Below are 27,677 nucleotides of genomic sequence, written 5' to 3' on the forward strand. Positions count from 1 at the left end.
TCTAAGCAAAATTGAACAGTGTCCAAATATCACCCTTCAAGAGGTGACTACTGAATGTCAGCATCTGGTGAACTTGAAGCATGACACTTCAATGGTAGAAAATAATGGTCGACTACCTTATGTACAGGCAGTAAGTGGGAAGAAAGATTCCTATATGCAAAAGCAGAACACAACCATTAAGAAGCCTCCATCCGCATGTTGGTTTTGCGGAGAGCTGCATTACAAGAGGTTCTGCCCATACAAAAACTACCGGTGCACTAGATGTCAGCTCAAAGGACATAAAGAAACATGTTGTAAGAAGAAGATGCACCGTCGCTCATCGAGTGTTCATTACCGAAGACGTAAAAATTGTTCATCAACCAATAGAATAATGGTAGCACATACCAGAACAGAACATAATCGAAGAAAATATGTGACCTTAGAGATTAATGGACGCCGTGCCCGTTTACAGCTTGACACTGCTTCAGATATTTCACTGATCAGCCGCAAAACATGGAGTCATATTGGCAAACCCTCGGTGCTCCCTACAACCCAGTTAGCACTCAGTGCATCTGGAGAGAAGGTAAATATTGCTGGAGAGATATGCTGCCCAGTTAAAAAAGGGAATGTACAGAAGAATGTGAAAGTATATCTCACTGAAAGCCCAGGACTAGATTTGCTTGGTCTTGACCTAATAGAAATGTTGCAGTTGGCTAACCAGCCAATTAATCATATATGTAGTCCGGTGAGATCTGATGCACTCTCAAGGTTGATCGGTCCCCAGGCAAAACATGGAGAAGATGTACTCATTGCCGCAGGAGAAGGTGAGTCAGAAGTTCAGGCAAAGAACCCATGGATATTTGGAAAAAAATCGCCACCTAAGAAAAGAAGAAAACCTGTACAAGAGTATCAGACGAACGACCGCGGCGAAAAGGTACTTGTAAAGTATCAAGGCGGTCAGAAATGGGAACCAGGTGTCATAGTACGGCGTATCGGGAAAGTACTTTATTTAGTCCGTGGAAGGGACGGAAAATGTACCAGACATATGAATCAGATAAAAAGGGATCAATAAGATGAAAGCGTTAGCTCGAAGCTACGCATACTGGCCATCAATGGACCATGATATAGAGCAAAAATGTCGCAGTTGTTCGTCCTGTTTAGAGGCTGCAAAGAACCCAAATAAAGCTGAACCGCAACCATGGCCAAAACCAGACGGTCCCTGGCAAAGAATACATGCTGATTTTGCCGGCCCAATACAAGGCAGAAATTACTTGGTTGTTGTCGACGCCTTCACGAAATGGCCAGAAGTATACGACATGCCGAAAATGACGTCAGAGAGTACTATAAGAAAATTGACAGGTTTGTTCGCTTGTTTTGGGGTTCCTGAGATCTTAGTGACTGACAACGGCACCCAGTTCATGTCATCTGTCTTTAAACAGTTTTGCACTGAAAATGGCATATCACATCTACAGTCTCCCCCGTACCATCCTCAGTCGAATGGCCAAGCAGAAAGAATCGTGGATACTATAAAACGAGCTCTAGTTAAAGGGGGAGGAGAGGCCATCCCAGAACAAGTAATCAGCAAGTTCCTTTTGTCTTACAGAGTTACCCCCAATCCGGCAGTACCCGAAGGTAAGTCACCAGCCGAGTGTATGTTCGGAAGGAAAATTCGAACAATCTTTAGCAGTATGTTGCCACCTAGAAAGACAAGAAAACCCACGAATGGAAACCATATGGTCACTCGTAGCTTCAAGGTGGGTGAAAGGGTACTCGTTAAATCGTATCAAGGTGGAAAAAGGTGGGAACCAGGTATTATAGAACGTCGAATTGGAAGTGTATTGTATTTAATCCGAAGAAATGTCGATACTTGTATAAGACACATCAATCAAATTCGAAGGGATGGCAGAACATGGATGCCACAAAGCCGGCTTCCATTTCATTTGCTCATGGATTCGTCTCCAAAATGCACTCAGGCGCACGAAGGTAGAAAAGATAAAAGACGCAAGAGCAAGGCAACACAACCTTCGAGAGTAATGAGCCGCAAGAGAATCGCGGTAACTCAATTCCAAATGTAAAAGAGTAAGTTATGGGTCATGCACTTAAACAACTTTTATAATTGTGAGGATGGTCCACAGGTGAAGTCGAGGAGGCTCTAGGAAGCCCAGGAAGAGCCGCAGACATTCCATCCAATCAGGGCTAGGGGAATGTTCTAGAAATGCCAACGTGGAGCTTCCCCATTGGATGGATTAGTTTGATACCTATGTGCTTATTGGTTGACCTAAATGATAATTTACTTTCAGCCAAAAACTATAAATACACGAGATTTCTGTGCTATATTTTGACATTGTTTGGGGCAATAAACTTCCTGCTTACCAGTCTTTGTCTTCTCTCTTTTGCGACGTTTGCGGGTTCTATCGTTCAAGTAGTCAAGTAGTTCGCGGCATATTAAGAATCAAGGCTCTAGATATAACAATAATCACTTGTGGTAAACGTACAAACTATGAGAATTGACAAAGGAAATGCAAATAATGATGACAAAGTCTATTCACAAAATGAGTTTGTCGTGCCTATCTCCACAGTTAGTTATTGGATAATGTGTACTTATCACACTGACTTTCAAATCGGTAGCAGATATTCTAAATCATTATTCATTGATCATATTGTGCAAATGTAAATTATGTGAATATTTGTTGGATTCACTTCTGTCATCGATACTGATAATGAATTATTTGATTAATATTTGGTGTTCAGTAATATTGCCACTGTTTCGTTCTTCAGAATAGCTCGAATGTTAACGTTTCGACCACACCAATCGTTGTGGAACAAGCTACAACAACTCCAAGGTTAAGTGCATCTGACTTAAGAAATGAATTGGAGAGAACTGATCAACAATCTGAATCTCATTTGGTAAGTATTTGATATTTAGTAATGATTGTACTGTTTCTGTCTCTCAGTATGTGACAATAGAAGCTCACGTCATTTCATGTAGATAGTAGATATTTTATAGATCATTTATCATGACAACAGACAATTGAGAACGAAAGACGTGTGTGTGAAGTAGTGTATTTATGAGCAGTTAGCAATGTGTGTTGTGCTATGAGGAATACAAAAAATGTAAAAGAGTAAGTTATGGGTCATGCACTTAAACAACTTTTATAATTGTGAGGATGGTCCACAGGTGAAGTCGAGGAGGCTCTAGGAAGCCCAGGAAGAGCCGCAGACATTCCATCCAATCAGGGCTAGGGGAATGTTCTAGAAATGCCAACGTGGAGCTTCCCCATTGGATGGATTAGTTTGATACCTATGTGCTTATTGGTTGACCTAAATGATAATTTACTTTCAGCCAAAAACTATAAATACACGAGATTTCTGTGCTATATTTTGACATTGTTCGGGGCAATAAACTTCCTGCTTACCAGTCTTTGTCTTCTCTCTTTTGCGACGTTGCGGGTTCTATCGTTCAAGTAGTCAAGTAGTTCGCGGCATATTAAGAATTCAAGGCTCTAGATATAACAATGGTAAAGATATCCGCATTTTTGTATTTAGGTCAAAATAGTTTGGTGAGTTTCACTTATTTATGATAAGCCACACGATTGTCATGGTTACTAAAACTTAACACTATTATTTCTTTCATGTCTGATTCGTAGTTTTCGTTACTATCCTGTTTTGTCTTATACACATATATTTATAGGTTCCTCAATATCATAACAAAGTTGCGTTCCGAGTCAACTGATGTCAAGCATAAGGTGAGTTCAAGTTCCTTTTATTCGTTTCTGCTTTCTTAGCATACTGTCATTTCTTTTTTTTAATTCTCATCTAAACGGCTCAGTGGTCTATCGGTTAAGGGCTCCGGCTCGAGACTGGTATGTCCTGGGTTCGAATCTCGCGAGTGCGGGATCGTGGATGCGCACTGCTGAGGAGTCCCATAATAGGACGAAACGGCCGTCCAGTGCTTTCAGGTTTTCGATGGTGGTCTAGCTTCAATTGGCCCATGATTTCAACTATGAAAAGTAAACATATTCAGTTAATATTTGAATTAAATAGCATTATTTTGATGTTAAGGACCGCAATCGATCTGTATCTTATTGGAATATGTGCATCGTGTGAGGATTGCCTCGATACTGACTTAATTTGCAAGCATTATAAGCAAAGATGGATGATGGCTAGTAGTAGAACCCATGACATGCGCTTCATTCTATTTGGGGCTCATTAGCCGGAGGCACTTGCATTCCAGATTTGATGGTCACTCCAGGACTTGAACTCAACAGTGTTCGTTTCAAACGCCATCGCATTGTCCACTTAGCTACTGAGTCTTGATATTCAATAGCTTGTGCTATGGAGTGAAGTTTAAATCCATTTTGTATTGTTCATTCGAATCTTCCCATTGATGTTTAGAACTGCAATTGATCAGTCTCTCATAGGCATATCAACTCTGGGATGCAGGTACATCCAGCTGACGAGTACCAACTAGAACGGAACGCACGTTTTGGATTCCACTGCTAGCCATCATCCATCTTTGCTTATAATGCTTGCAAATTAAGTCAGTATCGAGGCAATCCTCACATGATGCACATATTCCAATAAGATACAGATCAATTGCAGTCCTAAACATCAATGGGAAGATTCAAATAAACAATACAAAAAGTATTATCTTGAAATTTATCCATTTTTTAATTTGATGAATAACCTCTTAACGAATCGCGGAGAAATATTCTCACTTCTGATAGTACATACTACTTTATTCGAGTCTATGGGATAATCCAAACCACTGGTTGTTGATCGTTGGTAATATGACTTAGAATTATTCACCGTAATTCAGACATATCCTTTTTTATTTTCCTCTGGATCTTAAATTTCAATATTTTATCATACTTTTTATTACACAAGTTCATTCCTTCTTTTTGAACCGTATATTCTATATCGACTCTTTTGAATCATACATACAACTAGTAATTTGACTCCTTTTTTACACACCTCAAAGTCCTTTATGCTAATACTAAGTAAGGCATCTTCAATCCATATACATTTATGCTGTAGATTGTTGATAATGAATGTATTAAATTTTTATTTTGTATCTATAGTGCTGATTTAGACATATATGTGTGAAATCGTTGATATATATATATATATATATATATATATATATATATATATATATAATGGGTTGTATTAACTTTAAATCAATAAGACAATTTACCTTCTTTTTTTTATAAAAATATTTCTCATCTACCATCAAAACAAGTCTCCTGATTTTGTACATGATTGTCAAGGTGATCAAAAAACTGCTGACAATTATTTGTCTATTTTAAGATTACATATACAAGAAAGATTAGTTGCATTACTCTCCGATCCACATCCACATGTTCGTCTTGGTCTAATGAACACAAATGGTTTATCATGTTTAGCATCATTTTTTGGTCGATCCGGTACAAATGGCACACTGTTATCACATATGATCACATTTCTAAATGATAAAGTAAGTGTTAATATTATGATCTTTGTTTAATTCATTTTTAATTTATGTACATTATTTAATATAATACTTGCTGTGGTTCAAATAGTATAAACATTTCAGAATTGAATTGGCTTTTATTATGACTTATGACCCTGTCAAATGTCATATGACGAAACCACCAATTAGAGTATCGATTTCTGTGGCTCTGCCCTTGAATTAGCCAATGAGACCCCAACCAGCACCAGTAACCGTGGGTCAGCTCTAAATTCTTATTGGTCCTCGATATAATAACATCTCGCCTTGGTCTCCTCGTTGAGTCCAGAACACAACAACCAGCCTCTGCTATATGAACATTCTATTTCAAACAAACTTACAAGCAACTTATACCGTATCACACCATAACATGAAAAATAATTATGTAAGATCAAGCTGAAAGTGGCTGTAAGTAGAGAAAACTGCAAAGAATATACTGGGAATAAGTTCAGTATAGTACATCATATAATTGTAGTTAGTGGGTCAAACGAAAGCCTATAGTAAGAGGAATATAAATATATAAAATTTAGTTATTTAGTAATTATAAAAAGGAATATATTTAATAATAGTCTATAGATTAAACGTGAGGGTTACCGTCCATTTTGCCTTCGCCGGACATAACACCTATTGTTCCATTGTCAGTTTAAACGGTTTCACCAATAGAGTCTATAGTCTATAACAATTTATCATTATTCGTTCTCATTACTGCACAGTAATTTATTAAATTTCGGAAAATTATCGTAGCAAATTAGCTCACAGAGGTACCATTGATTTATACTAATTAGAAACATTAGTCATGCATTAATTGTCCCTCATACAACATTGTAGATGAAATTGTTATTCTCGCCTCTAAAACTACAAGATTACTTATTGAAGTAACAAAATTTCACTTGGTCTGATTTTTGTAATCCTTGATTTTTTTGACAGATTAAAGAACGGTACTCAACACTCAAGTTAAATTAATTGCCGTATATTAATTCAATTGTGGTGACTTTGTTAATCGATTACCTTGATAACCTTTATTATTTAAATCCCAAAGGTGTTTGAAACCAGAGGGCAATAGGAAGCAGCGGCTACAGTTAATTATCGGATAGCACAGATAACAAAGTTATAAGCACATCGAGCGAATACAGAGGCTAATTTATAGCCAAATCGAACCAAGGCACAGTGAGGCAAGGGAAAAGGCTAATACCAGGGTTCGAGTATATATATATATATTCTGGCAAATGAATGAAATCAAATGTTCAATGTCAATGTAATTAGTGTTAATTTACACATCCAAACATCCACAGTAAGCGTAGTCGGAATGTGGTGATGGTTCCATTACTCAGCTTCGTTTTGTCCACAACTAAATCCATTCTTTATTCTGTATTTTTTTTTACCTTACTTTTTAAACTGTGATTCTCCTCTATCCTCATTTCCTTACCCATGTAAAACCGCTCATAGAAATTCAACCGAACAACACTTTATCTCTGCATTCCCAAAATCATTCTTCATGTTACATGTTAAAACTCATCCATAATGCTCATAAATAATTACCGATGTTATAAACATTTGTATTTATACATCATTATAAACGGTGAGGCGATTCCATTTATAATTGTAAGGTCAGCAGGAAAAAGATAATCAAATAATGAATTTTTCTTCCAAAATAATTTGTGTTTCTTTCAGTCAGTTTTGCAAATCTTTTCAATAATATCATTTTCTTAAGTTGTACAGTCATATTTATAGGTAACTTTTTACACCTAATGGTTTAGTTAAATTTATTCAACTAATGAATATAAAAGTCTATGAAAATGAAGTAGTGTTACATCATTGAATAATTAGATCAAAGGTTACTAAGAAATAAAGTCATGTAATAGTTTCAGAAGTAATGAGAAGTAATAGTTTATAAAACAAATCCAAAAGACTACTATCTGATAAGTCTTGTTGATTTAACACTATACTCGGATCCTAAGCTAGTCTCGTAACCCCTAAGCTAGAACTGCACAGCGACGTGAACACGACAGAAAAGGCGTAAAATATGCGATAAGCACTTTACTCCAAAGGTTCATTCATGTACAGAAAATATAGGGTTTTTATAGTATTTTAGAAGTCTTTGGGTTTTCGTGAGAATCTGGAATGCTTGTAAACATAATAGCAGTGTAGTAATCAGTCAATCAGAAACTCTACATGTGACTTTTCATCGTGGTGTTTCTAGCAAAACTTCTAGTCAAACGCTGATTGGATGAAATGCTTCTTAATGTTTCCTGAGCTTGTCATGTCTATTGCGAGAAATTTTCTAGATCACCCCAACACTATCTTATTGACAAAGGAGAAAAAGAAAGTGACGAACAAGAATATAATTAGCACTTAAGTTTTATAAAAATTAGAAGGGGTGCTAAAACAGTGGAAGAATAATTTATTAGACATGACTGTTTTGTACAGAAATCTGGTTTAAAACAATAAACTGCTAGAGCTTAACCCGGACATAAATTCGAGTTATGCCTTATGGTCGGAGTTCGCTATGTGTTTGAGGATTGAACTGTTGATTGATTTGCATTCTCTTCGAGAGTAGTGCTCGGATATTCGTTCATCAAGTTCAGTGTTTGTACGGCCAATACAACCTGCTCCACGAAAGCAAGTAAACTGACTGTTTCCCCTAGTTTCAATTTCAATTTTATTAAATAAGCACCCCAAGCCTATGATTTTATCCGAGAACGAAATCAGAATCGTCAACTCTTTTATCAATTAAATTACCCAATGGCCTTTCTTATCCCCTTCCTAAAAATGTTACTATTTATATCATATTTTTGAGGTTTGTTGAAAGTTGAGTTATTCACATCTTACTCTGTATAAAGAATCTTGAAAGTTAGCTTTTTATGTTTTTGTGTGTTATTATTGTGTGTTTTTTTTCAGTTGTATGTTGTAATTATAAAGCGTTTCCTTATTATACTGTATGCTGTCTTTTTCATATTTAAAGTGTAAACCTGAATTACGAGCTGCATTTTTTCGACAAGTTTCTCCTTTGGCAACATTGACTGGAGCACAGTTTGTTACGATTCTTCGATCATTACTCGAACAAGGCCTAATAGATCCTGACGATATGGTTATTGAAGAGTGTTTACACTGTCTAACTAATCTTTTACGAAGACGATTGCTCAGTGCACCCATCGCAGTTTCATTCTTGACTCGCTCTTTAGCATTAACCGCACATCCATGTTTACGAATTCGTCAAGGATCTGTGGCCTATATTACATCTTTTGCTCGACTAGCTGTTAACTTTGCTGAAAAGTCTCAATCACGAGTTCCAACTGAAGATGAAGACACTGTACCTATGGTACATCATTTTTGGCCAGGTATTTGTAGTCCTGCAAGTGTTTATGCTCGTTTAGTTAATATTGAAGTTAAAAAGACTATTTTTCGGTAAGTCCTAGAATCCAGAAATATAATAGTTTTTTCAGGTTGATTTATTTTGTAATCTATGGCATTTTATGTTAACATTTATCAGTTAAATCCTTTCGGAATATTTCTTTTGTTTATGTGACGAGAGTTCTCTCAAGAAGCTTTTCTTCAATAAGTTAGTCATTTTAAATGATTAAGTATTGAATGTATTCGACTATGTGCCTTAGAAACATTTTTGACGTATGGTGTACGCACCAAATGAGGACTACTTTGGTTATTCCCAAGATACTTGATAGAAATGTTAAATGATTAGGGTAGGTCTGAAAACCTTTACTAACCTATCGGGTTGAGACTTTTGCAGCAAATGTTTAGCCACCATTTTCCTTTATGTGCGGTTGCATAAGATTAGGTTGGAAGAAAGTTAGAAATAACTAATTGAAATACGGCATCAACTCAAAAAATTGTGGATGATCCATTTAAGCCATACTAACAGATGTAGAGTTCCTGGCTAAAGTCAACGTAGTGTTCGTGATTTATGGTTAGAGATGTTGATTTAATTGAGGAAGTTTTTCATTTCTTTTTCCAAGTTCTCGACGAACTACTTCACTTTGAGTCATATACTTCTTCTATATGAGGTTTGTTAATGATACTTGATCGATCAGACTAAATCAAATAGAATGGGTTTGTGCAGAATCAGATTAGTTTAATTACTAATTTCATACTGTTATTTAACAAATTTGTGCATCAAGACGTACTGATATATCAAGCAGAATTTAGGTCAAGTTAAGTCCTGAACCTGTAGTCTGATTATATTGTTATCTCCAACCTATAACCTGCAGTGTTCAGGGTATTCTGTCCCAGTGACTTATTGTTAAAGATAAGTATTGCAGTTGATTCTTGAATTTAAGTGATTTAGAAGTTTCTCTCTACACTTTTATATAATAAATGGTGAACAGATCTCAGTTTCAATCCAGAATGATCATATAAAAATTAGTTCCTTATTTATATGTGCATACAATATACATATATAGTTTCTCGCTTATTCCATTATTTATTTCTTTGTCATTCTTTGGAATCGAATTTAGGCGACCTGTAAACTTTTGTTTTACAAATGATGCAGTCCTTTTGCATAGTTTAAATCCACCAATTAGTCGAACTGTTCTAGAAGCTTTAGCATTTATGTCATATTCATCTAATTCTAATCAACAATTAACATCCAATGATTCCCAGTCGTCCCGTTTAGATAGACTAAATCAAATATTGAAACTATTTCAAGAAAGAAATTCTTCACGTGCTGTAACACGAAGTGGTGAAACACCGTGTTATACTTCACCTAATGTAAGCATTCTGTTTTCCTTGTGTGAAGGTTGCTTAATTTTCTGCATTTGTTTTTATGAATTTCTTTTGTCATTAATTTTAATATAAATCATGTTTTCAGTTAATGTAAATACATTATCCTCATAACTTCATGTAGACGAAGTGGTTACGTTGATAATTTTACACAATGACTGGCAATAAATTGTACTGAACAAATTGAATTGATGTTCATTAAGGGTCTTATAGACTGCCGACCTTTGAACGACTCTTAAATGACCTTGAGAAATATTAGCTAATCAGAAAACAGTATACTGTGAAATATATAATACAAAACTCAAAAATTAAAGGGGATACTGTTCTTTTACATGACTCAAAAACTTATCAAGGTCAGATATAGGTTCAGAAGTTCTAATATCATAGTGCATACGGTACAGGAACACATCCATATGGCTCCATGGTAGTCGACCTCTGAAACCATGATAAAGTCTCAAAGATTCTTTTAGCCTCAACCACATAGCTTCAATGTTGTTGGTATGTTGGTATGGTTTACGGTTTAGGGTTAGAGTTAAGGTTGAGGGTTTAGGGTTAACGGTGAGACTATAAGTTATGGACGACCTTTGAGCGACGCTAGAGTGATCCTGAGAGTGTCAACATAATAACTAAGACTAAATGAGGGTTATAAACCTGTGTGAAGAATTCAAATTATGATTTACAGTTCATGGTTAAGGCTAGAAATTATACTTGGGGTTTTCATCACGAATTGACATCAGCTATAATGCCAAAACTCTATTTATCCAAATGGATAATTGAATTTCGCGCCAAAATTTTATGATCACTTCTCTTGTAGACGCTGAATTATCACGTCTTCCCTAAAATCCGCTGTAAACCGATCATTCGTAAGCATCGCCGTGACCTTGAAAACCTTCTGATTGGCTCGGCAGTATAGTTTAGTCTCGCCGAAAATTCTACTCATCGTCTTTATCTGACTTATTGATAGATGGATGCAACATTGCAGAATCGTTCACAAATTTTACAATTTTTAAGTTGTTATAACCTTTTAAGTGATAAGAGGATTAATGTAAAATAAGGTATGTTTAATTTGCAAAGGAATACATGAATATACAGCGTACAACTAGAGACAATGTAATAAGATCTTCGAGATAACTGATTCAATGTAATATTTGTCTATGTTAAGCTATCTTACTTGGTATCTTGGATTACTAATTTCTTTTAGCCCCCGAATGCCCTGGTACGGCCGAGAGTGGGGAGAGTCCGCTCTCCCTCTCGAAATGCTCTCGCACGGTCACGCGTTTATAGCCTCTGCCAGGGAAGTCCTACTCACTGCCTTTTCGTGGCATTACTGTTGTTTACGTAATTGAGAGTACGAAAAGCGAATGTCCGGCGCTTTAACGGGGTTGGTGGACACGGCGAGTCCACCTAGGGGAGTTGGAAAACCCTGATTCCAAACCGATGGTGCACATGGGCTCCAGTATCCTGAGGGAACAAATAGCGTATGAAACAATCATTGGTCACCGGCTATCATAGGACTGCATCTCCTCATGATGCTCTACTGCCTTGTGGGTTAGACCTTTAGGTCAAAGGCTCCGGGTGTGGCCCCCTAAGAAAATCACCTGCTTCAGTTCGGACACCTGGACAGTATCACAGCCCTCACGCAAATCAAATGCGATTTGTGTGTCACATATATATCTGGTGCTTTCTTGTACCAATATTTTTGTGTTTAAACAAACAAACATCATGTCAATGATTCGTTTAAGAAAACTTACAGTTCTCCCAGGGCATAATACTAGAAAGCATCATACAATACGAAATAAATTGACTCTAAATTTTTTTGTACCTTTTCAGTTTGTTTAGGTTCACAACCAAAATGACTGATTTGTCTACCTTGTAAATAACTCTGGGCTTTACCACACCACTATCCGTCCTATTTTCTTACCAATAGCTTGTCATATTTTTATAACATTATACTTTTTCTTCAATTTCACTCTCTTTACCTCACAAGCATAAAGTTACTTGCTGCATTTGACCTTTTATAGATATTCCTTACAATTTTTCTCATTGATAAATTTAAACAAACCAAAAACACCGATTGACTGGTATGAATTCATTTGTTTCACGGACTCTCTTCAGTGGTTTAAAATAGAGAAATATAATAGTAATATTTTATTCAAAACCAATATACACACTTTATATTATCTTAATGGAGATTATTAAAATGTCACCAATAAATATGGAAGAATTATTTTTTAGAAAATATTCCTGTTATTGGTTATTTATAATGTTAACTAGTGTAAAAGTTTCAGAAGAAAAATTTTTAAAAAATATACAAAGATAACTTTCTAGAAAATAAAAACAGTGGTGTTAAAATTCAATTTTGTATTGCTTGTTTGAATATTCCGAATGATGTGTAGGACTTCAGTTGATCTGCCTCTTATTGGCGGAAGTGCATCTTGTGCATGTTTGTAATTTAAGGCAATCTGCACAGGATGCACATATGTTAATAAAAGACTGATCAATTGCAGCTCTAACGTCAGTTAGAATATTCAAACAAACAATACAAAATGAATTAAAACTTCACCCCCATTGCACAAGCTAGTGGCTATCGGAACTTATAAACTCAGTGGTTAACGCGGTGGCGTTTGAAGCAAATAGGACTGGAATCGAGTCCCGGAATAAACATCAACTCTTGAGTGCAAGTACATCCTACTGACGAGTCCCAAGTAGGACTAAACGCGTATCCTGGATTCCACTGCTAGCCATCATTCATCTTTGTTTACTAATGTTGAAAGTTGTGTAATAAGAACTGAAAATAATTAAATTGACAGAGTGAGATGAGTAAATCTTAAAAAATTTCAGTCAAGAATGAGGAAAGGGAATTTATAATTGAGATCACGAAATAAACTATTACTTACTTAAGCCTGTTAACCCCAATGGAACGTAGGCCACCGATCAGCATTCTCCAACTCACTCTGTCCCGGGCTTTCCGTTTTTGGTTCTATCCAGTTGTAGTTCGTTCTCCTCATATCTGTCTCCATTTGTCGGTGTAATGTGTTCTTCAGTCTTCCTCTTCTCCTTTGGCCTTCAAGATTCCATGTGGGGGCTTGCCTTGTGACACATTTGGCTGCTTTCCCCAATGTGTGTTTTATTCACTTCCAGCGCTTCTTCTTGATTTCTTCATCTGCTGAAATCTGGTTTCTTCTCTCCCGCAGTAGCTTGTTGCTGGTAGTGTCTGGCCAACGGATCCGAAGTATTTTGCGTAGACAACTGCTTATAAACACCTGTACCTTCTCCCTGATGGCTTTCGTAGTTCTCCACGTTTCCGCCACATACATTAGAACTCTCTTGGCAATCGTATTGAAAATTCTGATCTTGGTGTTGGTTGACAATTGTTTTGAGTCCCAGATGTTCTTCAGTTGTAAGTATGCTGCTCTTGCTTTGTCAATTCGCACCATCACATCTGCATCAGATCCACAATGTTCATCGATGATGCTGCCCAGATATGTAAAAGTGTTCACATCCTCCAGAGCTTCTCCGTCAATGGTAATCCGATTGGTGCATGCTGTATTGTATCGAAGAGTCTTGCTTTTCCCTTTGTTTATATTGAGACCTACTGCTACACTGGTCGTCTTCTCCAGCATTTGTTGTTGCTTGTGCGATAGAAGAGCCAGATCATCCGCGAAGTCTAGATCGTCCAGCTACATCCTAGCTGTCTACTGTATCCCGTGCTTCCCCCAGATGTTGACTTCTTTATAATTCAGTCGATCACCAGGAGAAAAAGAAAGGGTGAGAGTAAGTAAACAATTCCGCTTGGAACTCCTCTGGGGTTTCTGCTGGTCTCAAGCCCGGATAAGGGAGGACGGTTGGTATGGGGTTAGCGACCCCATCCCATAGAAAACTAACTAAAAAAACACTGACTAGAAATAAAATATTAATCAATCGTATTTAAAACAATTAGTCTCTTTAGTAAATTTCGATAATGCAGTAAGATGAAGATTATCGGAATTCGATAGAACCATCATCATAGAAAGCCGATATGGACAGGGAAACATCTTAATTTCCATAGTCATTTCCCGATTCAACAGAACCAATCATATTTGTACTAGTGATACCATTGATTGATTAGTATTTTATTTCATGATCTCAATTATAAATTCCCTTTCCTCATTCTTGACTGAAATTTTTTAAGATTTACTCATCTCACTCTGTCAATTTAATTATTTTCAGTTCTTATTACACAACTTTCAACATTAGTAAACAAAGATGAATGATGGCTAGCAGTGGAATCCAGGATACGCGTTTAGTCCTACTTGGGACTCGTCAGCAGGATGTACTTGCACTAAACTCATCGAGAAGCACTGCCTATTTCTACGAGTAGCAATATAAAGTAATGTCATATTAGTGGGGTAACAGCTTTGGTTAAAATAATTAACCCTCACAAGTCAAATTATCTTTTCTAGTAAATAAAGGTGCAAGTTTGCGTGCATACATACATATTAGTAGTTGGGTTAGTGTTATGAGTTAGAGTTATCAGCTCATAAAATTTTCGTCACCAACTGACGTCAGTTATAATGCAGAAACGTTAGGGTTTGGTATTAGGAATCGAACTGGAGTTTTGAGTAAGGTTTACAAATTGGGGTCAAGTTTTTCAGTACGAACTGAAATCAGCTATAAGACAATATCTTGCCACCTTCTTGTTTACAAACTTAAGAAACTTAGGGTTGATATTTAAAGTAAGAGTAAGAACGCGAGAACATTATCTAGCTTCACTAAACACTCTTGATTACCCATCATGTACTTCAGCACACAAAGTGCCTTAGAAGCTAGTATGTTATGTAATATAGCTTATGTCCAATCTAAAATTCATCTCCCAGCTGCATGATAAATATTTTGATTGACTTCAAGGATTTTAAGGACCAAATTTTGATAATTTTCACCCGGTAATAATAACACGAAATACATATAGCGTTGTCTTAACTTTGATTTGTTAACTCAAGGTCATCAGTATACTATAGATTTAGCATTATCATTATGTTTTTAGGCTCTTATCAGTTTTGATTGTGTCAATAGATAATGGGTTCTTTCGGTGATATTATGTTCTTAAAGTCAAATTGTCTAATTGTTTGTCTTTCGCTGTTGTTTTGTTCAACATCATCAGCATCTACTTACATATGATGGTGATGCAGTCCGGAATGACTGTAAGGTCTTCACAATTAAGTCGTCTAGCTTAGAGAAGACAAAATCAGGAAAATCATCCACCTTAACTGGAAATCTCCATCACATCATAACAGACTGTTGTTTGGACAACAGAACCTACCTGGTTATATGAAAAACATAGTACATTTCTGGGTCAATATCTATCATAGTGTTTTTTGTGATATATATATATATATATATATATATATATATATATATATATAAAGCGGAAATGTGGTCTTCCCATAGCATGGTTTTTGAGACCACATAACATGCATTGTTTGTATTGTGATCTCGCCTTCTACATAGCTAACATTAAATTCACTTACCCTATTATTATTATAATTGTCATGTGATGGATTTTCCACCCACATTCCTAAATCTCTTATAATAGCACAATTAAGTCAGATAAGTGGTCACTTATACCCGTATTATTTAGCCTCGTAATTCATGTGACTATACAGGTAAAATATCGAACCACGACATACTGCATTTAATCAATGAAAATAGGCATGTGACCAAAAGATTTTGTAATCCAAACCAGAATAACGGAGTCCTAGTTAATTGGCAGTAATTTTATGGACGACAGAATCATAAATCAATAGTCAACATGCCAAAAGTGGCTTATGATTGGAACTACATAAGAATATCAAAAACTAACCTTTTGATAAGTATTCATTAGAAATTTATAATCCGACTTTACCAAATTGTAGCCGCTCACGTTTCATATTTCCTTTTTTTTCTTTCTCTACAACCTTTGGACTTCACGTATAAAATCTTGTTATTAGAAGCTAAATTTCATTTTATTTGGATTCTGAACCAATAAACTGTAGTCCTTCCGACTTGGTCAATTCTATATTTGAGTGTTTTTTTCCTTCTAACAACTTTTTTCTCACGTCATCTTCCAAAATTCCAAAGTTAATAATGACTTTATGTCAAACTTTCATCTTTGAATTTAGTAGTTAACTTCCAGCGTGAACTAAAATAATAATTGTTTTATAGATCAATTTTGCTACGTTGTAGCGAACGAGAACATCAGTGGGGACAACCAAATGTGTTTGAACATAAAATTACAGAATGTCCTAATAAGATCTGAAAACCATATAGTGGATACTTCATTTGCAAAATGTCAATCAATTTTCTCAGACTTGATTGTTCCTTCGTTTCTGCCACCAGGCATTTCAATTTTGACTGATGATATATACTACTTATATCTGTCGATATCAGGAGCACACACCACAGCGTTTCCTGATGCATAGTCTGTTCTTTATCACTTTCAATTTTTGTGGATGTCGTGGGTTTTTTCACGTCTCTGCCTACAGTATATTTAAAACACTACTTATCCGTACTTTATTCATCTGTTAACAAATGTTATTGTAATCTATTCGACTGATTTGTAAAGTGTCCTGTTATGTTAATGATTACTTTAATTGTTGTTTATCGATTTTATTGTAATTATTAACTAGGAAAGAAACTTGGATGCCTGAAATTCATTTCTGCGGTCATAATTTGAATTTCATCCCGAAAAAACAATTTATGGATATATATATATATATATACAAATATTCGAGTGTTATTATTATTATCCAACACTCTTCTGATAAATCAAACTTCATCTGTAGTAATACTAATCACTCACCGAGTAATTAAAAACGTTATTTTTATCTTGTTTCTAGTCCTGTTGGAGTTCTGTCAATTTATTTGAAGTATACTTTCTAATTTTAAAGATTCGACACTGGGTGTGCTGTTTTCATTCTAAGTAGTTTGAGATAGTTGGCAGTGGTAATGTTTCTGACTTTGACATTAAATGGCATATGTTAAAATGCTAAAGGGTTACATTAATCCCTTCAAGTATGAAAATACACCTTGATGTGATACAGATCATCTGATAAAGTTCAGAGCCTCCTGCTTTGAGTTGTCTAATTTCATCATTAGTCTCTACATAACAAGACTGGCGAACTTTTTGGTAAATTAACAGGTGTTCAACGAGTTCTTGGTTCCAGTTTATGGTTTAATAACATTTATATTATTTAATCAATAGATAATTTACTATAACTCAAAGGATCGTATGCGTTTTTGTGCACCAAGCTGTAAATTGTACATACTTTCTAGACCTCAATAATTGATAAATCAACTGTTACATTCTTTATGAGCATAATGAGATTTGAATAGATCTCTCTCAATCATTATCATCGTTAGTTCAATTTTTTTCTTTCGTCTTATCTCTTTGTTTTTCTTTCTACAGGATGAATTCATTGATTCATTAATTTTAAAACTCAAATCGCTGGGTCTAACGGAATTAATGGAATCTCAGCTGGTAAATTTATCTAGTTATATTGTAAATTTATGCCAAAACGGTCGTCCTCAAAGCGCCTTCCATTCATCTAATCCGAAAGTTAATCGTATTATTCCAAAATACCAAGTTTACGCCATTGAGAACCGAGATAAAATGTTTCTAAGTAAGTGTCTCTATGTCTTAATATTATAAATAAATGAAATTTTAATTTCGTCAACTTTTTACGTGAATGGAATACCTTATGTGATTATACCAGTTGGTGACTAGCAGTGATATCCAAAATATGCACTTTGTTCTACTTAAAATCCATAAATAAAATGTATATATGTTTTCATATATCGTTACTCTCATTGGGATTGGGAACACCAGTTCTTTAAATATCAAATCGTCACGTACTAAGTTACTGGACTACGATAAACATCAGTAGTATTGAATTGGTTTCTTTACCTATTGAATATCTGCAAAAAAGATGATTTTAATGTATGATTTATACTGTGTAATGTTAGTTCAGGTCGTTGACATAAAGAAAAAGCAATTGAATTGTCAGAATTCTGCTTAATTGTCTGGTATTTAAGTGTCCGGGTTTCTGATCAATCTTTACTTGGTAATTCCATCGTCGCTGTTGGCATATATTTGGATTACCTTTCATCTTCAATATTGTGGTCGTTCATCACTTCCTTCATATATTGATTGTTGGAGTTTATTTGATTCCATTCGCCAATATATTAATTAACTTGTATCTAATATCTGAGACCTCTTTCTCTAATGATTGTCTATATACATTAAAATAACAATAAGACATACCTTGATGTTTGTTTAAACATATGAAAAGAAAGCTATCACTTTGTTCTATATAGTGTTTGATTTAACAATTGTGTTCAATATTTGTTGTTTTATCGTTGAATTCTTTGTTTTGTACAATATCATACAATAAGAGGATTATGTAAATCTGAATTACACTAATCTTGAGGGAGTTTTCTACTTAGTCTAGTTGTGATTGATAGTCTTTCCGTTTTTAGGGAAGGGATTTTATCGCTAATCAGAAATTCAAAAAATACTATATTTGGATATTTTTCAGTCCTTGGTATAATATATGACGAAGAATGTCAGTTTTCTCTAAATTGCAAGTAGGCCTTAGTGATGAGTGTCAACTAGCACAAAGCTTTGATACATAGATGCATATCAATTGACTGTAACTACTCAACATTAAACGAAATGTGCTGCAAAGTCGAATCATTTACCTTGGTGGCTACATTTCAAACTGAGCGGTAGAATTCGATTACCACTGAGGTCCAGACAACATGACATTGATTACATTACCTAGTGAGTGATTTTTGCCAAACATCACAGTTTTACAGGTCAATCAGGGTCTGACGAGTTTACTTTATATTTTATTATCACTATGAATGTATGTTTCTAATAGTTGTGCTTTTCAATTTCTTTTTTTGTAATTTAGGTTCACAACCTAGAAATGCTCAGTGTATTAATCCCAAAGATTTTCTAGAAGATCCTTCTCATTTACAATGGTAATTAAGTTTTTTCTGTCTTTTTTGTCATTTCGAAGCTTTACATTGTTAGTCTTTATTTTTAGATTGATTTCGGTTTATATTTTAAGTGGCAGACATGCTTGATATAAGATCTGAGTAAGCCTCATAAGCGCATGTCATTTTTCACGTCGTTTTACGCAAAATATAAACAGTGCTTTACGTAACCCAAAGCTAACGTCTGGTGATTTCATTACTTGTCATCTTTTCCGAGTACACTGAGTGAATTTTTACAATAGATGTCAAAGCAATGATTAATGTTTATTAATACTTATAATTTACTACGAATTTTGACTGTAAGGATTTGAATATTGACCTTCTTGATGTTATGGACTACAATTGATTAGTTTCTTTGGCTGTTATATGTCCTGATTAGATTGGCTTAATACTACTGTCAATTCACGAGCACTTTTAAGCAGAGCTTGATAGTTACTGGAAGTGGAATTCAGGTCACTCGTTTATTTTATTTGGAACCCTTCGAGTAGATGTAATAACACCTCAGTGTTAATGTTTACACTGAGGCTCGAACCCAGTTCCTTTCACTCTAAACATTATGTTCTCTATAATTACAGTTTAATCATATTTCCTTTATTTAATGTCATTTCCTTTCTTATTTTCATGTTCTAGGCTATTAAGTTCACCAGTGAAACGTTATGCAAATCTCTTACAGGAACGTTTACTTTCTGGTCGTCTTTCATTACACCGTGATTCCTTTGATTCTGGAAAAAAAATTATTGTCGGACGTAGTTTATTCTTATCTCCACCATCAACATTACTTAACACTGGTGGAGATAATTCTTCGTATGCATCGGCAAATACATCGAATACAAATTTAACAAAAATGGGAACGATTGGTGCACTAGTACATGGTGAAGTAATATCATCATCGTTTGCTGAAATGATGAATCCATTGTTTGGTATTCGATCAACTCCGAAAAGTATGTTTGAAGTACGAAGTGAAATGCCTATTTGGCCAGAATCACGTCCTCGAGGTGTTATGTTAGCAAATCTACAAGAGCATCGTGCGGGAATGATCAGGTAATTACAACGAGATTGCCTTCAGCTGTCTTAAATAATAAGTAAGACTCGTTTATTTGGAATATGAACTCCCGGTGCACTTTAAAACAAGCACGTCTATCATACTATTATCACTTCCACATAATGTCACTAACACTGAGTCCCTTATTACATACCATACGCACTAGCGCTTGATTTCCTCCTATTTATTCTGGTCTGTTTTCAGTTTCCCGATTAGAACACCGGAAAAGCCATCAAAGCACCATGTATCATTCAGACCTAAAAACTCACTTGATTATATACATAAAATACAATACTTTGACTAGTGATGAATAATAAATCCTCGCACAAGCAAGTGGCTATCAGGACTCAGTGGCCGAGTGGATAACGCGATGGCGTTTGACGCGAGGGTACTGGGTTCGAGTCCCAGAGTGAGCATCAACCCTGAGATGCAGGTACATCCAGCTGACGAGTCCCAAATAGGACGAAACGCGCGTCCTGGATTCCACTGCTAACCACTATCCATCTCTGCTTACAATAGTCTTTATACTTTATAGGCACTGTAATTTGTAGTGGTCTTTGTTTCAGTGAATAAACTTCTTTATTCTCTGGACCTCTTTTTCCTGCCTATCTACTATCAGCTTAATGTGCTTTCTTGATACTTCATATTGTTTTCGATGCCATCTAATAACCTGTAACTAACGATGTACTCAAACATCCAGCTAATTTACATTTCTATATCCTACGATTTTTAAAGCATGTTTCGCGTTAGATTAATTAGTTGGGGGGGGTGCTTGTTAGCGCTTGTCGGCAAGACATTTTCGTAATTTTCAGGGAACTCACGCTTCCTCAGTGATCCCAATTTTCGTCATTCACTGCAACAGTTGGAAATATGATCATTGACGCATTCGAGTTTTAGCTAACATGTTGTAGGACCGGAATTTTTACAATAACCAGCCATTGAGTAGTAATCAGTGTCGTATTGGTTGGAATATGCCGATAATGTTTCAATATGGTCGCTGAGGTAAGTTCATTATCTCGCTCCACTCTTTACTCGCTTACTGAGAATCGTCTGTTTACACTTCATCTGAAACGCAATTTTTGTGATAAGTTGTGTTGGGTTAATTCTTAAAGCTTTATGTACTAATCTGTTTCACTTTTTAATGAGACATTATGCTTTTATGGAGCAATTGATTGTTCTGAGATAAGAGAATAACTTACGTTACTATATGTTTAGCTTTTTTACTCACTAGACTATCTGATTTTTAAAATTTTGGGCATTGAAATTCGGTTTAAATAATTAAAAGGTTAATGTGCTAGAAATCGCTTGTTTAATTATATGATGTCCCATTAATTTAGAGTGTAGAAAAGTCTCAGAATCAAACAAGAGAATTGTCATGTACCACTCGATTTTTAAGCACTGCTCCTATATTGTTTACATGTAGTATGATCTACACCTACAATCTTCACCATTCTAATCATTATTAACTCCTTGATATATCCGTACAGAAATTCCTATCCTTCATTTTTTCCTTACTTTTACAGTTTAGCAACTCATAGTTCTGGTAGACTATTTGCATCATGCTCTAGTGGGGATGGTTTGGTAAAATTATGGAATTGTGGATTCTGGCCTACTGAATCTGATGGTTATGTAGACCAGTCAACTACCGGTAATCATTCTAGTCGTGTTAATAGTGCAACATCTGAACTAGTCCAAAAATCATCTAATTTAAAAAATCCAGAACTTGGGTTGGCTTATTGTTTACCTACACGATCATCCTGGACATTTAATTGTAGTGAACAGGACTCAACTGATTCATCTATTAAAATATGTCGAGTAAGTATGAATTTTTATGTTTTGCAGGCTATTTTTCATCCCACAACTGAGTAATTAAATGATAAAAGCAACTCCACTGGATCGATTATTTCATTATAATTATAGAACCTTGATGAGGGTCATAAATTTAACTTCTAGTGAGGTAGGTTGTAGATGTGCGTTGCTGCGAATTTCTATAATACCCAATATCTATTCAGTACTTCTTAGTTTTCAGCGATTGTCTATACAAAGTTACTACATGAGGTAAACTAAAAATTCCATGAAATTTCTGTGCCAATCATAAATTATTACGTATTTTGTAGTTTTTATTGGTTATATGTAAGTCATACTAATAACTTCTGATTTTTATACCAAAACTAACCTCATAGCGAAATTCTAATCATTTTTGTCAGTTTTCAAGATTCATACAATGGTTGTCGGTCTTAGGAGCACGCTAGTACGTTACGATCTTATCTGTTTATTTATTTAAACACATGAAGACTGACGAAGGAGCACCAAAAAATATATATGCTCCATATATATAGTAGTTATCATTCAGTTTGCGTGTGAGCTGGGATATTGCCTGGGTGCCCGAATCGAAACAGGTGATTCTCTTAAGAGGGGCCACTTATCGAGCCTTTGGTCTAGGGATTTAATCCACAAAGCAATGGAGCAACGTTGGGAGATGCTACTCCATGATAGCCGGTACCCAAGACTAGGTTCATGCACCTTTTTTTCTCTCAAGATGCTGGAGTTCATGTGCACCACTGATTTTGAATCAGGGTTTTCCAACTCTCCTAGGTGGACTTTCCGTGTCCACCAACCCGGTTAAAGCGCCGGACGTTCGCTTTTCGTCCTCTCAGTTTCGTAAACTACACCCCCACCGCGAGAAGGCAGTGATTAGTACCCCCCTGGCAGGGTCTATGTACATGTAGCCATATAAGAGAATTTCGAGAAGGAAATTGGACTCTCCCCACCTTTTTCCATAGCAGAGTATTTGGGGGATCATTTTTTAAAAATTCAATGTCAACAGAGATGAACATGCTTAGTATTACACGAATAATTTTAAAAGCATTAGCAGCATTTATTCCTTTCTTGAAATCTGCTCAGTGAAGTTTCACCTTGTTGTACCATAATTTACGCATAACATTTAACGTATTTAAATGCAAGGCAATGAAACTGTTTTAAACAACAAAAAAAGTCCACGAAAATATCGGAAAAAGGATTAGAAATTCAAAACATTCAAATTACAATATGATATAATGTTTTGAATAGATTTATTGTCTTTAAAGGTGCTTCTCTGCACTAGACTTCATAGAAAACAAATTATTTTATTTTCTAGAGTCTTGTATGGACATCGAATGGATCTTGTTTAGTCACCATACTTGATGGAAAATTGTTACAACAAATTGATGTAGCTACTGGACAATCTAATGGACTAAGTCAATTAAAAATAAATAATTCTGGTCGTGCTGTATGTTTAAAAACATCAACATGTTGTCATTTTCCTTCTCAGTATAATTTAATAAATCAAGTTATGATCGGTGGAAGTGATACTAATTCAATTGCTTATGCTACAACTAGTAATCAAATCGTTGCACGTGATTTACGTGTGCCAAACTCAAGTTCACCTGTATGGATTTTAAAACAAGACAGAAGTCATGGTAAGAAAATAAACTGTAGTGTGAATAAAATATTTTTTTAAAAGCTATAAAAATCAGTGAAAACATTGATAGATAATTAAAACAACATTTTAAACTACCCAGCTTTATACTGTTTTAATTTATTTCCTAGATAATATCATTTTCCCATCTATTAAGGCTATATGACAAACATGTTGAATTCCTGTTGCTCAGTTGAGTCGTCTACACATCTAACTATTAGTCATCAGGTTACAGTTCCTAATCTAATTATCAACTTTTTCGTATTAGACTGACATTGTTTAACTCAGTCAAGTTGGATCAAACGTAATTGTACTTGATTACTGAAATGGATTTTTTTCTGATAAACGCCGTTGGAGTGAATTGAATTTTACACCAGTTATTCTATAAAAGTATCGTTAGTAATCTCATATGACACGAATTTTATTTAATTAAAGTTAAGATTTTACCAGTGACGTAAGTTTAAGGCAGGCTCAATGATAAGTTCACCATTTAACTTCACATCGCGAAGATGTCTTTTACGTATCTGTCCCAATTAAAATGAGCTTTCTAGTCAGTATAAATGCATCTCGAGGACTATACTGATGACGTTTAAATAAAACAGTTAAAATTTCACAATTAAACTACTCTGGCTCAGAGAACGCACTGACTTCAAAATTATTCACTTGAGTTATGATAATATACTGGATTATCACACGTTTGTTCTGAATTCATCTTCGGTCATATATTGGTTGACGTATTTTAGTTGTTTCCTATTGTATTGTATTACGTGAGGATAAGCTTGTAACGAGCTTCATCGATTTATATACACTTACTAAAAGAAAGGCGTGTCAAATAAATAAGTCATTATAACCCCATCCATTGATTACATAATATTAGCCCAGGCATTTGATCATCTGTCTACATCTCTATGTGTATACTCGTATTTGTTTATCTGATTATTTATCGGTATTTTATACATTACTTACTTTATGTGTTGTCGAAATTATGCATGATTAAGTTTGACTGTTACCAATCCCATCTGAGTGTGCTTGCCTTCTAGATTGGTTTATCTGGTTAAACGATTGTCTGCAATGTGATTTCTCTAATACCATATCATACTGGAATTTCGAATTTGCATCTCGTATACGTAATAAGCCATTGAATATGTACGAAATTAAACAAGGATATATACGTCTGAGACCAACTGAAGATTGAGTCAGTTGTTTTTTTCTGTCAAGCTTTGTTTTCACCTTGCCGCATAACATTGAAACTAATTGGTCAATGTGAAATGTAAACTTCCTCTAGTTAGTCTTTTTTTACTTGAATTCCTGTCACTGTGATAAGGCAGAACTACTCGAAATTTCGGTCTCTGGGTTCGAACCCCGTTTGTCGCCACTTCTGTCAAAATCTATAAACTCTGTAAAAGTAAGTACGTTCAATTCTCGTACTCTTCAAAAGGAAAATTTTCCAACTAGTACACTTGGATGATGGTTTAGTAGTGGAGCCATAGTTTGACTTCAAACCACTGGGGTTCTCATTCTCGTTTACTTACTTTCCTGTCTACCGTATGGAAGACAATCCATCATCAACTCTTACACTATAGGAACGACTCAAATATAATTACAGATCCTCTGTACTTGGTTAGTAAGTAGGATTATAAATTTAGGTAAATGAGACAGGAAATTCTGGTAATCAGTCAGTTCGAGTTGCCATACCACATTAGCACAGAGATGCAGTTGTCGATTCAAATCCCATAGTGGTACAGGTAGTAAGAGTATAAGCAATAATCGGAAAGATTAGGGTTTGAAGATGTTATTCAAGGAGTATAATCCAGTGAAACAAATTTGGAAAGAGAGAAGAGAAAGGGACATAAAGAATTCAGAAGATTAGAATTTGGTAGAACACAAAGAGTGGATGCACCTTCGCCACTGCAAACGATTTTAAGCCGTCATTCCAGGTCTCTAACCACCGATTGCTATCATCTCGCGAATCCCAGCCAGGTAGTTTACACCTACCAACATGGCTCAGTTCACTTGTTAATGACTTCATGGATTTATGCCACGTTTTGGCCTGGCCGCCCCTAGCTTTCTTCCAACCTACTCCTACACCATAAATTCTGGTAATGTCGAAGTAGAAGCTATTGGTCGAAATTAATTGCTTGAAGTTAATGGGAATATATTACCATACTTTCATAAGTTGAGTCTTCTCGTAATTCTTTTGATATATTATTAATTAACAAATATTTTCCGCCTCTTATTTAGGTTTAATACTTTCGATGGCAGTACATAGTTTTCATACATGGCTTGTTACAGGAACTAGTCGTGGACATCTTATATGTTGGGATTTAAGATATAAACGTCAAATAGCTTATACAGAACATCCATACCAACCGGGTATAGGTATTTTAGATTTGCAAATAGCTGAAACCCATTCTCGGTTTGAACTGGATAAGAAGTATGCTGGTCAATCATCCGAAAAACCATATCAAGTAGGACAAACTTTGGTAAGTTGTTAATTTCATTTGATATCCTGCATTATGAATGAAATATGACGCATGATAAAAAGTAAGAAGTGTTACATAGCGCGAGCTATCTATTTGACCATTATTATGCTATATTAGGTCTGTGCACGGATGGTGTCATATTGTATTGGTATTCCACTGAAAGAGACCTCTACGTTAAGATAAAATTACAGGGCTCTGATTTTGGGATAAACTATAAATTTACCATGTTTTTTGTAACATGACGGTATTCTTAGGTCGAAACATCTTCAACAAGGACATATTTCCCACAAATTTTGAGCAGCGAGAACTTATACTAAATATTTTCGAAATATTATTCAGAGTACTTAGAAGACTGAAATTTTGTCAGATTTCCCCATCAAGCAGAACAATATGATCCGCGTACTCCAACTTGATGATTGGATCTCTATGTAGGTGGTCGATTCCTGGAAATTGAAATCTAGAAAGTGTTATTTCTGGAGGGACGTCTGTCGAACACCGTTTGATATTACTAATTTAGATTACTGTTTGGCATTATCGCTGATTCGATTAATAATGTTCCAACGTAAAGCTTTCAGATGTAAAACAATCTTGACACTCATTCCACTTATGTACACTGCCACAAGACTTCTTGGTTGACAGTGTCGCATTTGGGCTAAGTAATATGACTGCAGTTGAGCGTCGGTATGCATACCTGTTTTAGGATTTTGTCAATGTAACGACTTAACCAACAAATCTACGTCCAAAGCCGAAACTCTTAATTGGGACCCATTAGATAGAATTACATCCTACTCAGTCAGTTTAAGTGATAATATTGGATCATCATACTTCGAGACCTCTGGAATGTTAGCTTAGAAAGTCATACTGTTCTCTCGCTCGTTTAGAATTATTGTTTTCCCAAGATCTCTAAAAACCGGAGGTTCTTACCTATCAATGGGTAATGAATATTAACTGTTTAGATTGTTAATTAAAGTGTGATTGGAATAACACCTTATTTTAGAGGCCTTATTGATTTTCTAGACGTTGGAGTTGCACGTCTACATATGACAATGAAGAATAAGACGGTCTTTTTGCCATAGATGAAGAGTAACTTATATTGTATAACGACGCCAAGTCAGTGTCCCGGACACCATTATTATTCTCAGCCAAGGCAACGCCTATAGTCATTATAAAGCAACCAAATGGCTCACTGCAAATCTGTAGACTTTTAACGGGATGGAATGCTGCTCTAGAACATTACTATACCTTATGAGTTCCGGATAATCTGTCTACTATTCTAAACAGTGGAAGCTATTTTGTAAAGTCAGACCTAACTGAGTCTTACCTAGAGATAGAGGTTGAGTCTTCATGCCGAGAATTAATGATAGTAAATACTCATCTGGATTTATTTCAGTATAATAAACTACCACTGGGAGTGAAGATGGGACTAGTGATTTCCCAACAACTAATGAACACTATTCTAACCGGGATTACAAGAGTAGC

General features: G+C 35.4%; 1 protein-coding gene and 1 non-coding gene across 2 annotated transcripts in view; both read left to right on the top strand.

Moving 5' to 3' along the window:
• The window catches only part of Smp_123610 (serine/threonine kinase), a gene marked incomplete at its 3' end in the record, with an annotated part of 53,515 nt that overhangs the window by 23,123 nt on the left and 2,715 nt on the right, over window positions 1-27,677 (top strand). Inside the window, exons 9-18 of the mRNA XM_018799363.1 lie at window positions 3,671-3,725; window positions 5,222-5,455; window positions 8,430-8,872; window positions 9,937-10,189; window positions 17,625-17,838; window positions 19,132-19,201; window positions 19,847-20,257; window positions 21,782-22,073; window positions 23,395-23,716; window positions 25,957-26,198. Coding sequence (XP_018651160.1) covers window positions 3,671-3,725; window positions 5,222-5,455; window positions 8,430-8,872; window positions 9,937-10,189; window positions 17,625-17,838; window positions 19,132-19,201; window positions 19,847-20,257; window positions 21,782-22,073; window positions 23,395-23,716; window positions 25,957-26,198 — 2,536 coding nt within the window. The remainder of the gene's footprint in view (window positions 1-3,670; window positions 3,726-5,221; window positions 5,456-8,429; window positions 8,873-9,936; window positions 10,190-17,624; window positions 17,839-19,131; window positions 19,202-19,846; window positions 20,258-21,781; window positions 22,074-23,394; window positions 23,717-25,956; window positions 26,199-27,677) is intronic.
• On the top strand, window positions 20,604-20,673 carry Smp_tRNA_00449_Pseudo_TTG.1.1. Its single transcript has one exon. It is a non-coding gene (tRNA).

The sequence above is a fragment of the Schistosoma mansoni genome, chromosome 3 (genome assembly GCF_000237925.1).
Source record: "Schistosoma mansoni strain Puerto Rico chromosome 3, complete genome".
NCBI lineage: Eukaryota > Metazoa > Platyhelminthes > Trematoda > Strigeidida > Schistosomatidae > Schistosoma > Schistosoma mansoni.